We start from the raw sequence: 11,868 nt of genomic DNA on the forward strand, positions 1-11,868 counted from the left end.
CAGGCTGGTCTTGAACCCCTGGCCTGCAGCAATCCTCCAGTCTGGGCCTCCCAAACTGCTGGGATTACAGACAGAGCACCACTGTACCCAGCCCATATTCTCAATTTAAACCTAGAAACCTGTAAACAATTATTTGTGAACTGGTATAAAGGGAATGATAATTCCATGTTAGGTTAAATGACACTTTGTTTCAAAAATGACAGTTTTCCAAAACAGAGCGTTCAGAGGGTCAGTGTGGTGGGGGTGGGGGTGTACGTTGCCCCATATGTCTGAAATGTCCGGCCTAAGAAGAGAGCTGTTATTTCTGCCTCTGTAGACGGTTTCGTGGCATGTCAGGAGGCCTCTGGAAGACTCTGCTGCACGCCTCTGGGAGACTGGGAGTCAGCCAGGCGAAGCGCTTGGGTGCCTTATTGTGAAATGACTTTCGACTTCCACTCTGCACCCACTGAGGGAACCCCAGGGGTCCCAGCTCCACACTTTGAGAAGCGTGCCTGGAGTGGATGTTTTAAAATGAGCCTCACTCTCTCCCGCCTCTAGCCAGAAAAAGCTTTGAGTTTTCTGTGAGCTAAGCTTTTCTTTTTCTGCCAGGCTGGCTTCAGTATTTGTTTTTTAAACCTGCTTAGCATAATTACCAGTGCGTGGAAGAAGGAGCGTAAAGGAACTGCAGTCAGGCCTTCCTAGGGCAGGAGAGCATGTTTGTTTGAAGTAAGTAATCAGTTGCAAGGTAAACGGTTTACAGCCAGCGAGCCATTGTGTGGCGTCTCTCAGAAGATGATGTTTTAGTCTTGCTTACAGAAAGGTCCCCTTAAACCTTCTTAAGGGCCTGTGTGGACCCTGGCAGAAGAGGCTGGGGTTCCTGCAGCAGCTCACCAAAATGCTGGCCTTGGAAAAACTTGCTCTTTGTGCATTAGAAAGGAGGGTGGATTCTTTTTTTTTTTTTCCTTTTATTGATTAAATAACAACAACAGAAGGTTGTTAAAGAGGACAAGCTTCTGGTGAAGTCACGTGTCTGCCAAGGGACTCTGTACCCGGTGTGTATCGAAACAGAATGGTCTTCTCTAAAGATTAACTTCAGTAGCTTGTCCTCATCGAGCCCCTTCCTGTGTATGGATTAAAACTAATTTTTGTTATCGGTGGAGGAATGCCGTTATCTGCTGGTGGCCAGCTTCCTAAACAGCGTTTTTTATTTGCTTCTCTCTGGTGGACCTTCGCTGTTGGTGAGGAAACGTTGAAGTTTGTCCAGGGCATTTGAGCTAAGCTGTTTGAATAACCACGAGGACCAGTTTCCCCACTGCAGATTGGAAGCAAGGGCAGTTTTTTCTTGGGACTTCCAAATGGAGCTTGTTCTTAGATATCTTACAAAGGAAATGCCTGGGTTACACGTTCCACATGAGTTGAGTTACATAGTATGACAAGGAAGAAATCGCGGCTGGAATCCACTCCTAAATGGTGTCTTCTTCCAGTTTATCATGGAAAAACAAGATAATTACACATTAATCATAGATGTTGGTCACGCCTTTACAGAGGGGGTTTAGAAGCAAATTGACAATTCCTATAAAAGGTTCTGCCCCTGTGTTCCTAACACTGTCCATGTGGCCCATTCAATAAGGTGTATCTGTTGGTTGGATTTTAAAATAGGTGATTTAATCAGTGTATTTAATATCCTAATATGGCATCAAAACGTGAACATTGATATGGCCTGAAATCTGTTGAAAATGATCGTATTGAGTGAAGAAAGTCTCTACCCACCAGTATTAATAGCAGGGTGATCTGTTTAGAAATTACATTTTCTCTGATGCATCACTGAGTTTTGCAAAGGAGAGAAAATTGATGGTACCTATAGTCAAGCCCAGTTCCAGTACTGTACAGGATTTTTCTTAAAAGTTCTATTGTAAATAATAGGCCACAGAATATTCCTTCACTTTCTGGGATGCAAAATGGACTCGTAAATGCTGTACCACAGGAGTGAGTATTTACGAAAAATATGCCAACTGGCCCACTTACAAAGCTATTTATAGAAGTCCTACTTTTCAAACTTTTTTTTTTAACCTATAAAAGGAAAGTTAATTCTTGTTGGTTTTATAAGTAGTGAACAGTGGCTATTAGAAATCAGGTAGAAGTAAAAACAGCAGTTTTCCAACTTCTTTTTTTTTTTTTTCGAGACCGAGTTTTGCTCTTGTCGCCCAGGCTGGAGTGCAATGGCGTGATCTCGGCTCACCACAACCTCTGCCTTCCGGGTTCAAGTGATTCTCCTGCCTCAGTCTCCCGAGTAGCTGGGATTACAGGCATATATATGCCACCATGCCTGGCTAATTTTGTATTTTTAGTAGAGACGGGGTTTCTCCATGTTGGTCAGGCTGGTCTCAAACTCCTGACCTCAGGTGAGCCGTCCATCTTGGCATCCCAAATTGCTGGGATTACAAGGGTGAGCCCCTGCGCCCGGCCTCCAACTTCTTGATCATAGAATCCCTTTCAAAAAAACGAGGACCCCGGACAGTTTTTGTTTTTGTGGACTATAACAGTCAATAAGTCATCCTGTTAGACATTAAAACAAAAATTTAAAACATATTTAACAATTTATTTAAAAGTAATGGTAACAGGCCAGTTACATGTTACTACCAAGAATGTATGTAATATATTTATTGTTTATATATTTTATTTTTATTAAACATATATTTTTAGAATAATTTATACTTTTCTATAAATATAAAATACAAGTAAGTTGTGTTTATATAAGGTAGATGTAAATGAAAACAACTGATATTTTTATATAAATATATAAATGTGTACATTTATGGGGCACATTGTGATGCTTTGCTATATGTTGGCATTGTGGAATAATTAAATCTTGCCAACATCTATCACCTGCTATTTTTCCTTTGTGGTGGGAACATTTAAAATCTCTTTTACCTGTTTTTCTGTTTTTTTATTTCCATAGATTATAGGGGAACAGGTGGTGGTTGGTTCCATGAGTACGTTTTTTAGTAGTGATTTGTGAGATTTTGGTGTACCCATCACCCAAGCAGTATACACTGCACACAAGACATTTAAAGTATCTATTAGTGGGCCGGGCACAGTGGCTCACGCCTGTAATCCCAGCACTTTAGGAGGCTGAGGCGGGTGGATTGCCTGAGCTCAGGAGTTTGAGACCAGCCTGGGCAATACAGTGAAACCCTGTCTCTATTAAAATACAAAAAATTAGCTGCGTGTGGCACTGTGCGCCTGTAGTCCCAGCTACTCAGGAGGCTGAGGCAGCAGAATGGTGTGAACCCGGGAGGTGGAGGTTGCAGTGAGCTGAGATTGCGCCACTGCACTCCAGCCTGGGCGACAGAGCAAGACTCCGTCTCAAAAAATACAAATAAAAAAAAATAAATAAAAATAAAAACCTCTTTTAGCTATTTTGAAATACGTAATACACTATTAACTATAGCCACCACGCTGTGCAGTAGGTCACTGAAACTTATTTCTCCCATCGAACAGAAACTTGCTACCCTTTGGCCATGTGTTGTATGTTTTTTAAAATAAAAATGATTGTCATTTCCAAAATAACAAAAACTTAGGGAGAAGAATGGCTGAGTTTTAGGATTTTGTCGGCCTCATCCACAAAGGGATAGACGGCGGCTGGCTCCTTCCTCTGCTTCTTCACACTGGTGTCTTGTGACGTGTCGTTCTGGTAAGAGTCATGTGAGGCACGTCTACTGGCCTCTCATGGATGTGCAATTGGAAACGTGAAGTCGCCGGCCCCCTGAGGGCGTTCTGGGGAGTATCCCCCGCAATCCCGCCCCGGGGATGCCGCACCAGCCTTGAAGAATGAGGCAGTGAGAGGCTGGTTTGCAGCAACCTTTATTTGTGTCCTTGTGTGCACGGAAGCACTGCGAGGGAGGAGGAAGGAGGAGGGAGGGTACTCACTACGAAAGGCCAGCTCCCAGCTCCGCTGTGGCTGTTACGTGGGTTCAGGTGGAACCCACCTGCTGTGTGGACGATGCTTTACCTGAGAGTCCCATGGGATTCTGACAGCAGGAGATATGTAGGAGGAAGCTTCTTGTGCCTCCATCCAGGAGTCACTTGGTTAGGGGTTTGGGAATTTCTGCTGTCAGTACAAAACTTCGCTCCAGGTACTAGACCTGTTTCAGCCAAATAATAATAATGATCATCATAATAGAATATAAACGTTTGTTCACCTAAATAATAATAATAATAATAGAATATAAATGTTTGTTCATGGTACTGGGCCGTCTTTCAGTCCAATAATAATAATACCTGGGAATAATGATAATAATGATAAAATATAAACCTTTGCTTCACATTCCTGGGACGTCTTTCAGCCAAATAATAATAATATTAATGAGAATATAAACCTTTGTTCAGGGTACTGTGATCTCTTTCAACCCAGTAATAATCATAACAATAGTAATAATAATGATAGAATATAAGCCTTTGCTTCATCTCCTGGAATGTCTTTGAGCCAAATAATAACAATAATGTTAATGATAATAGAATATAAACCTTTGTTCAGGGTACTGCGACCTCTTTCAGCTCAATAATAATAATAATAGTAATAATGATAATGATGATAGAATATAAACCTTTCCTTCATCTCCTGGAATGTCTTTCAGCCAAATAACAATAATAATATTAATGATAATAGAATATAAACCTTTGTTCAGGGTACTGCGACCTCTTTTCAGCCCAATAATAACAATAACAATAGTAATGATGATAATAATGATAGAATATAAAACTTTGCTCCATGTCCTGGGAGCTCTTTCAGCCAAATAAGAAGAATAAGAGAATATAAACCTTCATTCACAGTCCTAGGACCTCTTTCAGACCAATAGTAATGATAGTAATAATAATTAGAATAGAATATAAACTTTTTTTCTAGGTACTAGGACCTCTTTCAGGCAAATAACAATAATAGTGGAATATAAAACTTGGCTCTAGGTACCAGAACCTCTTTTCAGCCAAATAGTAATAATAAGAATAGTATTAATAGAATATAGGCCTTTGATCCAGGTACTGGGACACCTGTGAGCCAAATGATAATAATAACAATGATAATAATAGAACATAAACCTTTGACTGAAGTACCAGAACCTTTTTCAGCCAAATAATAATAATAAAATATAAACTTTTGTTCCAGGTACCCGGACTTCTTTCAGCCTAATAATAATCATAGAATATAAACCTTTACTACAGGTCCTGGCACCTTTTTCAGCCAACTAATAATAATAATAATAATAGAATATAAACTTTTGTTCTGTTACTGGGACCTCTTTCAGTCTAATAACAAAAGTAATAATAATAGAATCCAAACCTTTGCTCCAGGTTCCAGAACCTCTTTCAGCCTAATAATAATAATAATAATGATGGAATGAAAATTTTTATTTCAGGTATTCGGGGCCTCTTCCAGCATAATAATAATAATAATAATAATAATAATATAGACCTTTGCTACAGGTATCAGGACCTGTTTCAGCCGAATAATAATAACGACAATGATAATAATAGAATAGAAACCTTTGCCCCAGGCACTGGGACCTCTTTCAGTCAAATGATCACAATAATAACAATAATAATAATAATAATAGAATTTGGACGTTTGCTCCAGCTTTCAGGACCTCCTTCAGACACATAATAATAACCGAGTAAGAACTTTTCTTCCAGGTATCGGGACCCTCTTCCATCCTGAAAATAATAGTAATAATAGCACATAAATCTTTTGTTTGTTTGTTTTCTTCTTTTTTTGAGATGGAGTTTTGCTCTTATTGCCCAGGCTAGAGTGCAATGGCGTGATCTCGGCTCACTACAACCTCTGCTTCCTGGGTTCAGGTGATTCTCAAGCCTCAGCCTCCCGAGTAGCTGGGACTACAGGCATGTGCCACCACCACGCCCGGCTAATTTTGTATTTTTAGTGGAGGAGGGGTTTCACCATGTTTTCCAGGGTGGTCTCAAACTCCTGACCTCAGGTGATGCATCCGCCTTGGCCTCCCAAAGTGCTGAGAGTGCAGGCATGAGCCACTGCACCTGGTGCCAATATAAAAATCTTTGCTACAGGTACTGGGACCTTTTTCAGCCTAATAATAATAACAACCATAACAATAATAATTAGAATATAAACCTTTGTTACTGGCACTGGGACCTCTTCCAGCCTAATCATAATAAAAGTAGTAATAAATAATGGAATAGAAACCTTTCCTTCAGGTTCCAGAACCGCTTTCAGCCTTATAATAATAATAATAATAATAAAATGTAAACTTTTGTTTGAGGACTGGGACCTCTTTCAGCCTAATAGCACAGATAATAATAATGGAATGTAAACCTTTTCCCCCAAGTACCAAAACCTGTTTCAGCCAAATAATATGAGGATGATGATGATGACGATGGAGGATCTGATAACAGCTGTGTCCTCTCACTCAGGTCAGACTTAAAAGCGAGCATTTCAGAGCTAGACCGAGGCCTCTTGAGATGATTTTCTGCCTCCGCTGACTGTGTAATCCAGGGGCCCCACCCTAACTCGGCTGCAGAACATGCAGCTTGAGGGTTCCCCGTTTGCTGGAAGTCCCGGTTGTGTTATTCATTCTCTTGGCTTGCTACCTTAGAACAAACCAGGATGCTGGCGTTGGTCAGAGGACCCCCATCCTTGCACCCTACTCTTGGGAAGCAGTGCTGCTAGGCTATGGTAATGCCCAGTTCACCTGGCACATGGTGGCGGCTCCCTAAAAAGCGCTGGACACGCACCGTTGATGGAAAGCCAGCAACATAGGCCACGACTGCCCATGAAGACGGGGGGCCTTTGTAAGACCTCTACTCATTATTGGGGGCAAAATTAACCTTCAGAATATCTTGCTGTAATAAAATACCAGAAACCGGAGGGCTTAAAACCATCGCTTATTCTCTCCCAGTTCTGGAGGCCAGAAGTCTGAAATCAAAGTGTCTCAGGGCTGCGCTCCCTCCGGAGGCTTAGGCGGAGCATGCTTCCTGCTTCTCCCAGGTCCTGGGGGCTCCCGGCGTCCCTGGGCTTCAGGCCAGCCACATCTTCACTCTAGCCTCTGTCTCTCTCTCCATGTAGCCCTCTCTATGTCTGTATCTCCTCTTCTGTCTTTTATGAAGACATTTGTCACCGCATTTAGGGCTTACCCGAATCCCGGATGACCTCATCTCCAGATCCTTAACTCATTAGATCTACAAAATTTCTTATAACCAAGTAAGATCTCATTCCACGTCCTGGGCTTTAGGATGTGGACAGATCTTTCTGTGGGCCACTGTTCAATCCACCATGATTCTAGCAGTTCCTTCTGGAGGCTCCAGGGGAGGATCCTTCCTGCCTCTCCCAGCTCCTGGGGGCTCCAGGCACTCTGGGCTTCTGGCTGCATCGCTCCAGTCTCTGCCTCTGTCTTCATGTGGCCTTCTCCTCTGTGTCTGTGTCTCCTCTTCTGTCTTCTATTAAGGACACTGGTCACTGCATTTAGGACCACCCCGACTGAGAATAATCTGATCTTAAGATCTTTGCCTTCGTTATTAATACATCTACAGAGACCCTTTTTCCAAACAAGGTCACAAGTACCAGGTGGATACAGATTTTCTTTGGCAGAGGAGGACGCTTTTCAACCCACTATAGTGATCACTGAAATATGCTTCCTTGCACTGACTGTCCCGACACCCTAAACGTGCTTGGGTGGTGCATTTCGTTGTTTACCCTCCTCAGTGCTGTACTGGACACTGGCAGATACAATTATACCTTTTAACAAAGCCCAGCTGTCATTTTGGGCAACCCGGTCACAGAGGTGGCCTCCTGCGTGGCACCTGGAAGGGCGTGTATGTGTGAGTATTCAACCTCAACAGGAACCCTGGGGACTGGCTTCGGGGTCATCTAAGCCTCCACACCAAGTGCCCGATGATGTTTGCTCAGGTGTGTGATATTTACCCAGTTGGGCCTTTCTGCCCACAGGTGTGACTGGATACAATGGGCATTTTGAGAAGTTCCAGGGATTGAGAAATCCATGCTTCTTCGGATGTGCTTAGAGATCACGGATGTACCTGTGCTAAAAACAAAGCCTGTGACATTCCACATGGCTTCATTTTAAACCATAAAGTTGGAGAAGAATGTGCAATGCCTCTTAGCTATAGGAAATCCGGCTGTAGCCAGACGGAGGTCCTGTTTGGCTTCTTTAATGCAGTTAATGAAGCTCAGGTGGCGTTCGACAGCGATTCTGGCTGTGATGGTTGCCGGGGAAGGGGGGGGTCTGCCTGGCCGCTTGTGGACTCTTCTATGTAGGTGACGTCCCCAGAAAAGATCTACGCAGCTTTCCCACGTGGCAGGTGCTTGGCAAAGCTCTTAGAACAGGAACAACAAGCCCCTGCGATGAGAAGGGCACTGTCAGGCTGGGCGCAGTGGCTTACGTCTGTCATCCCAGCACTTTGGGAGGCCGAGGCGGGTGGATCACCTGAAGTCAGGAGTTCGAGACCAGCCTGACCAACATGGTGAAACCCCGTCTCTACTAAAACTACAAAAATTAGCTGGGCATGGTGGCAGGCACCTGTAATCCCAGCTACTCAGGAGGCTGAGGCAGGAAAATCGCTTGAACCCGGGAGGCGGAGGTTGCAGTGAGCTAGGATCACGCCACTGCACTGCTGCCTGGGTGACAGAGCGAGACTCTGTCTCAAAAAAAAAAAAAAAAAAAAAAAAAAGGCACTTGTCAGGTACAGCCCTGCAAAAATGCCGTGCTCACTCGCAAACCTGTACCTTGACATGTGCAGCACCACTGCGTTGGATTGACGTAGAAGAAAGAGCGTGTTCCTGTGCTAGCTTCCCACCTCCGCTTTGCAAAAGTGACCCGCAAGGAAGGTCCAGCCGTCCGGCCCCAGTGCCCTTTGGTTGAAAGCGGAGCTGCCCCGGCACCCCGGCTGTCTCCCCAGCAGGGCTCCCACATCTGCCTGGGTCCCTTCTCATGCTGTGTTTGTCTTGGCCCTTCTCAGCAGGTCCCCACGCATGAGCGGCCGTCCAAGCAGGCAGGCTCCAGTGGAGAAGCAATGGAGAATAAAAGCCTGGAGAGCTCCCAGACAGACCTGAAGCTGGTGGCCCACCCCCGCGCCAAGAGCAAGGTGTGGAAGTATTTCGGCTTTGACACCAATGCCGAGGGATGCATCCTGCAGTGGAAGAAAATCTACTGCCGTATCTGCATGGCCCAGATCGCCTACTCCGGAAACACCTCCAACCTGTCCTACCACCTGGAGAAGAACCACCCCGAGGAATTCTGCGAGTTTGTCAAGAGCAACACGGAGCAGATGCGCGAGGCCTTTGCCACCGCCTTCTCCAAGCTGAAGCCCGAGTCGTCCCAGCAGCCCGGGCAGGACGCGCTGGCTGTCAAGGCTGGCCACGGCTACGACAGCAAGAAGCAGCAAGAGCTGACGGCCGCCGTGCTGGGCCTTATCTGCGAGGGGCTGTACCCGGCCTCCATCGTGGACGAGCCCACCTTCAAGGTACTGTTGAAGACGGCTGACCCCCGGTACGAGCTGCCCAGCCGGAAGTACATCTCCACCAAGGCCATCCCCGAGAAGTACGGGGCCGTCCGGGAGGTGATCCTGAAGGAGCTGGCCGAGGCCACCTGGTGCGGCATCTCCACTGACATGTGGAGGAGCGAGAACCAGAACCGTGCCTACGTTACGCTGGCCGCCCACTTCCTGGGCCTGGGCACCCCCAACTGCCTGTCCGTGGGCTCCCGCTGCCTGAAGACCTTCGAGGTGCCCGAAGAGAACACGGCGGAGACCATCACGCGGGTGCTCTACGAGGTCTTCATCGAGTGGGGCATCAGCGCCAAGGTCTTCGGGGCCACCACCAACTACGGCAAGGACATCGTGAAGGCGTGCTCCCTGCTGGACGTCGCCGTGCACATGCCCTGCCTGGGCCACACCTTCAACGCCGGCATCCAGCAGGCCTTCCAGCTCCCGAAGCTGGGGGCGTTGCTGTCGCGCTGCCGAAAACTGGTGGAGTACTTCCAGCAGTCTGCTGTGGCCATGTACATGCTCTATGAGAAGCAGAAGCAGCAGAACGTGGCCCACTGCATGCTGGTGAGCAACCGGGTCTGCTGGTGGGGGAGCACGCTGGCCATGCTGCAGCGCCTCAAGGAGCAGCAGTTCGTCATCGCCGGGGTCCTGGTGGAGGACAGCAACAACCACCACCTGATGCTGGAGGCCAGCGAGTGGGCCACCATCGAGGGGCTGGTCGAGCTCCTGCAGCCCTTCAAGCAGGTGGCCGAGATGCTGTCAGCCTCCAGGTACCCCACCATCAGCATGGTGAAGCCGCTGCTGCACATGCTCCTCAACACCACGCTCAACATCAAGGAGACCGACTCCAAGGAGCTCAGCATGGCCAAGGAGGTCATCGCCAAGGAGCTCTCCAAGACCTACCAGGAGACGCCTGAGATTGACATGTTCCTCAACGTCGCCACCTTCCTGGACCCCCGCTACAAGAGGCTGCCCTTCCTCTCTGCCTTCGAGCGGCAGCAGGTGGAGAACCGCGTAGTGGAAGAGGCCAAGGGCCTGCTGGACAAGGTCAAAGACGGCGGCTACCGGCCGGCCGAGGACAAGATCTTCCCGGTGCCCGAGGAGCCTCCCGTAAAGAAGCTCATGCGGACGTCCACGCCTCCGCCCACCAGCGTCATCAACAACATGCTGGCCGAGATCTTCTGCCAGACGGGCGGCGTGGAGGACCAGGAAGAATGGCACGCCCAGGTGGTGGAGGAGCTGAGCAACTTCAAATCCCAGAAGGTGCTCGGCCTCAACGAGGACCCCCTCAAGTGGTGGTCGGACCGCCTGGCCCTCTTCCCCCTGCTGCCCAAGGTGCTTCAGAAGTACTGGTGCGTGACAGCCACGCGCGTCGCGCCGGAGCGCCTCTTCGGTTCCGCCGCCAACGTGGTCAGCGCCAAGAGGAACCGGCTGGCCCCCGCGCACGTGGACGAGCAGGTGTTTCTGTATGAGAACGCCCGGAGTGGGGCCGAGGCGGAACCCGAGGACCAGGATGAGGGGGAGTGGGGCCTGGACCAGGAGCAGATGTTCTCCTTGGGCGACGGCGTCAGCGGCGGTTTCTTTGGCATCAGGGACAGCAGCTTCCTCTAGCGAGGAAGCGTCTTGTCTTACAGGTCATCCCCGCAGCAGCCCACTGGATGCTTTGCTGTAAATACTCACCTGGTCAGCTTGGTTTTGAACCTCAGAGACCATCCACTGTCTTTGACACCTAGAAGGTGGAAAAAGGAAAGAGATTCGAGAAGCGAGAGAGGGTCAGGCGTGGTGGCTCTCGTCTGTAATCCCAGCACTTTGGGAGGCCGAAGTGGGCAGATTAACTGAGGTCAGAAGATGGAGACCAGCCTGGCCAACATGGCGAAACCTGTCTCTACTAAAAATACAAAAATTAGCTAAAAATGATGGTACGTTCCTGTAATCCTAGCTACTCTGGAGGCTGAGGCCAGAGAATCACTTGAACCTGGCAGGTGGAGGTTGCAGTGAGCTGAGATCGCTCCACTGCACTCCAGCCTGGGCGACAAGAGCGAGACTCTCTCAAAAAATAAAAAGAAGACACAAGAGAGGCGGCTTTGAGTGGGTTTCCTTTCCTCCCCTATTCCCGGGGCCCTGACGACTCCTGCTTGGGAATTGCAATGCTCAACGCCCCGCATGCAGCAGAGCCTAGAGGAGCTGTTCCTTCACAGATACGCGAGACCCACACCATACCATATCTGATTCAGGTTCTCCCTGGGAGGGCTTAGAAGACACACAGGAACATGCTGGGTGGCGTCGAACGAACCTTTCCTGATCATCATGCGTGACTTCTGCGAGGTCCAGATCACTGAATTCATGTTTACATTCTCATGC

General features: G+C 47.6%; 1 protein-coding gene across 1 annotated transcript in view; it reads left to right on the forward strand.

Annotated features, from left to right (window-relative positions):
- The window catches only part of ZBED1 (zinc finger, BED-type containing 1), a 13,679-nt gene extending 2,115 nt beyond the window's left edge, over positions 1-11,564 (forward strand). The window contains exon 2 of the mRNA XM_011972121.1: positions 8,980-11,564. Coding sequence (XP_011827511.1) covers positions 9,034-11,118 — 2,085 coding nt within the window. The 5' untranslated portion in view covers positions 8,980-9,033 and the 3' untranslated portion in view covers positions 11,119-11,564. The remainder of the gene's footprint in view (positions 1-8,979) is intronic.
- Positions 11,565-11,868: the final 304 nt, after the last annotated feature.

The sequence above is a fragment of the Mandrillus leucophaeus genome, unplaced genomic scaffold, assembly GCF_000951045.1.
Source record: "Mandrillus leucophaeus isolate KB7577 unplaced genomic scaffold, Mleu.le_1.0 Scaffold127, whole genome shotgun sequence".
Taxonomy (NCBI): Eukaryota; Metazoa; Chordata; class Mammalia; order Primates; family Cercopithecidae; genus Mandrillus; species Mandrillus leucophaeus.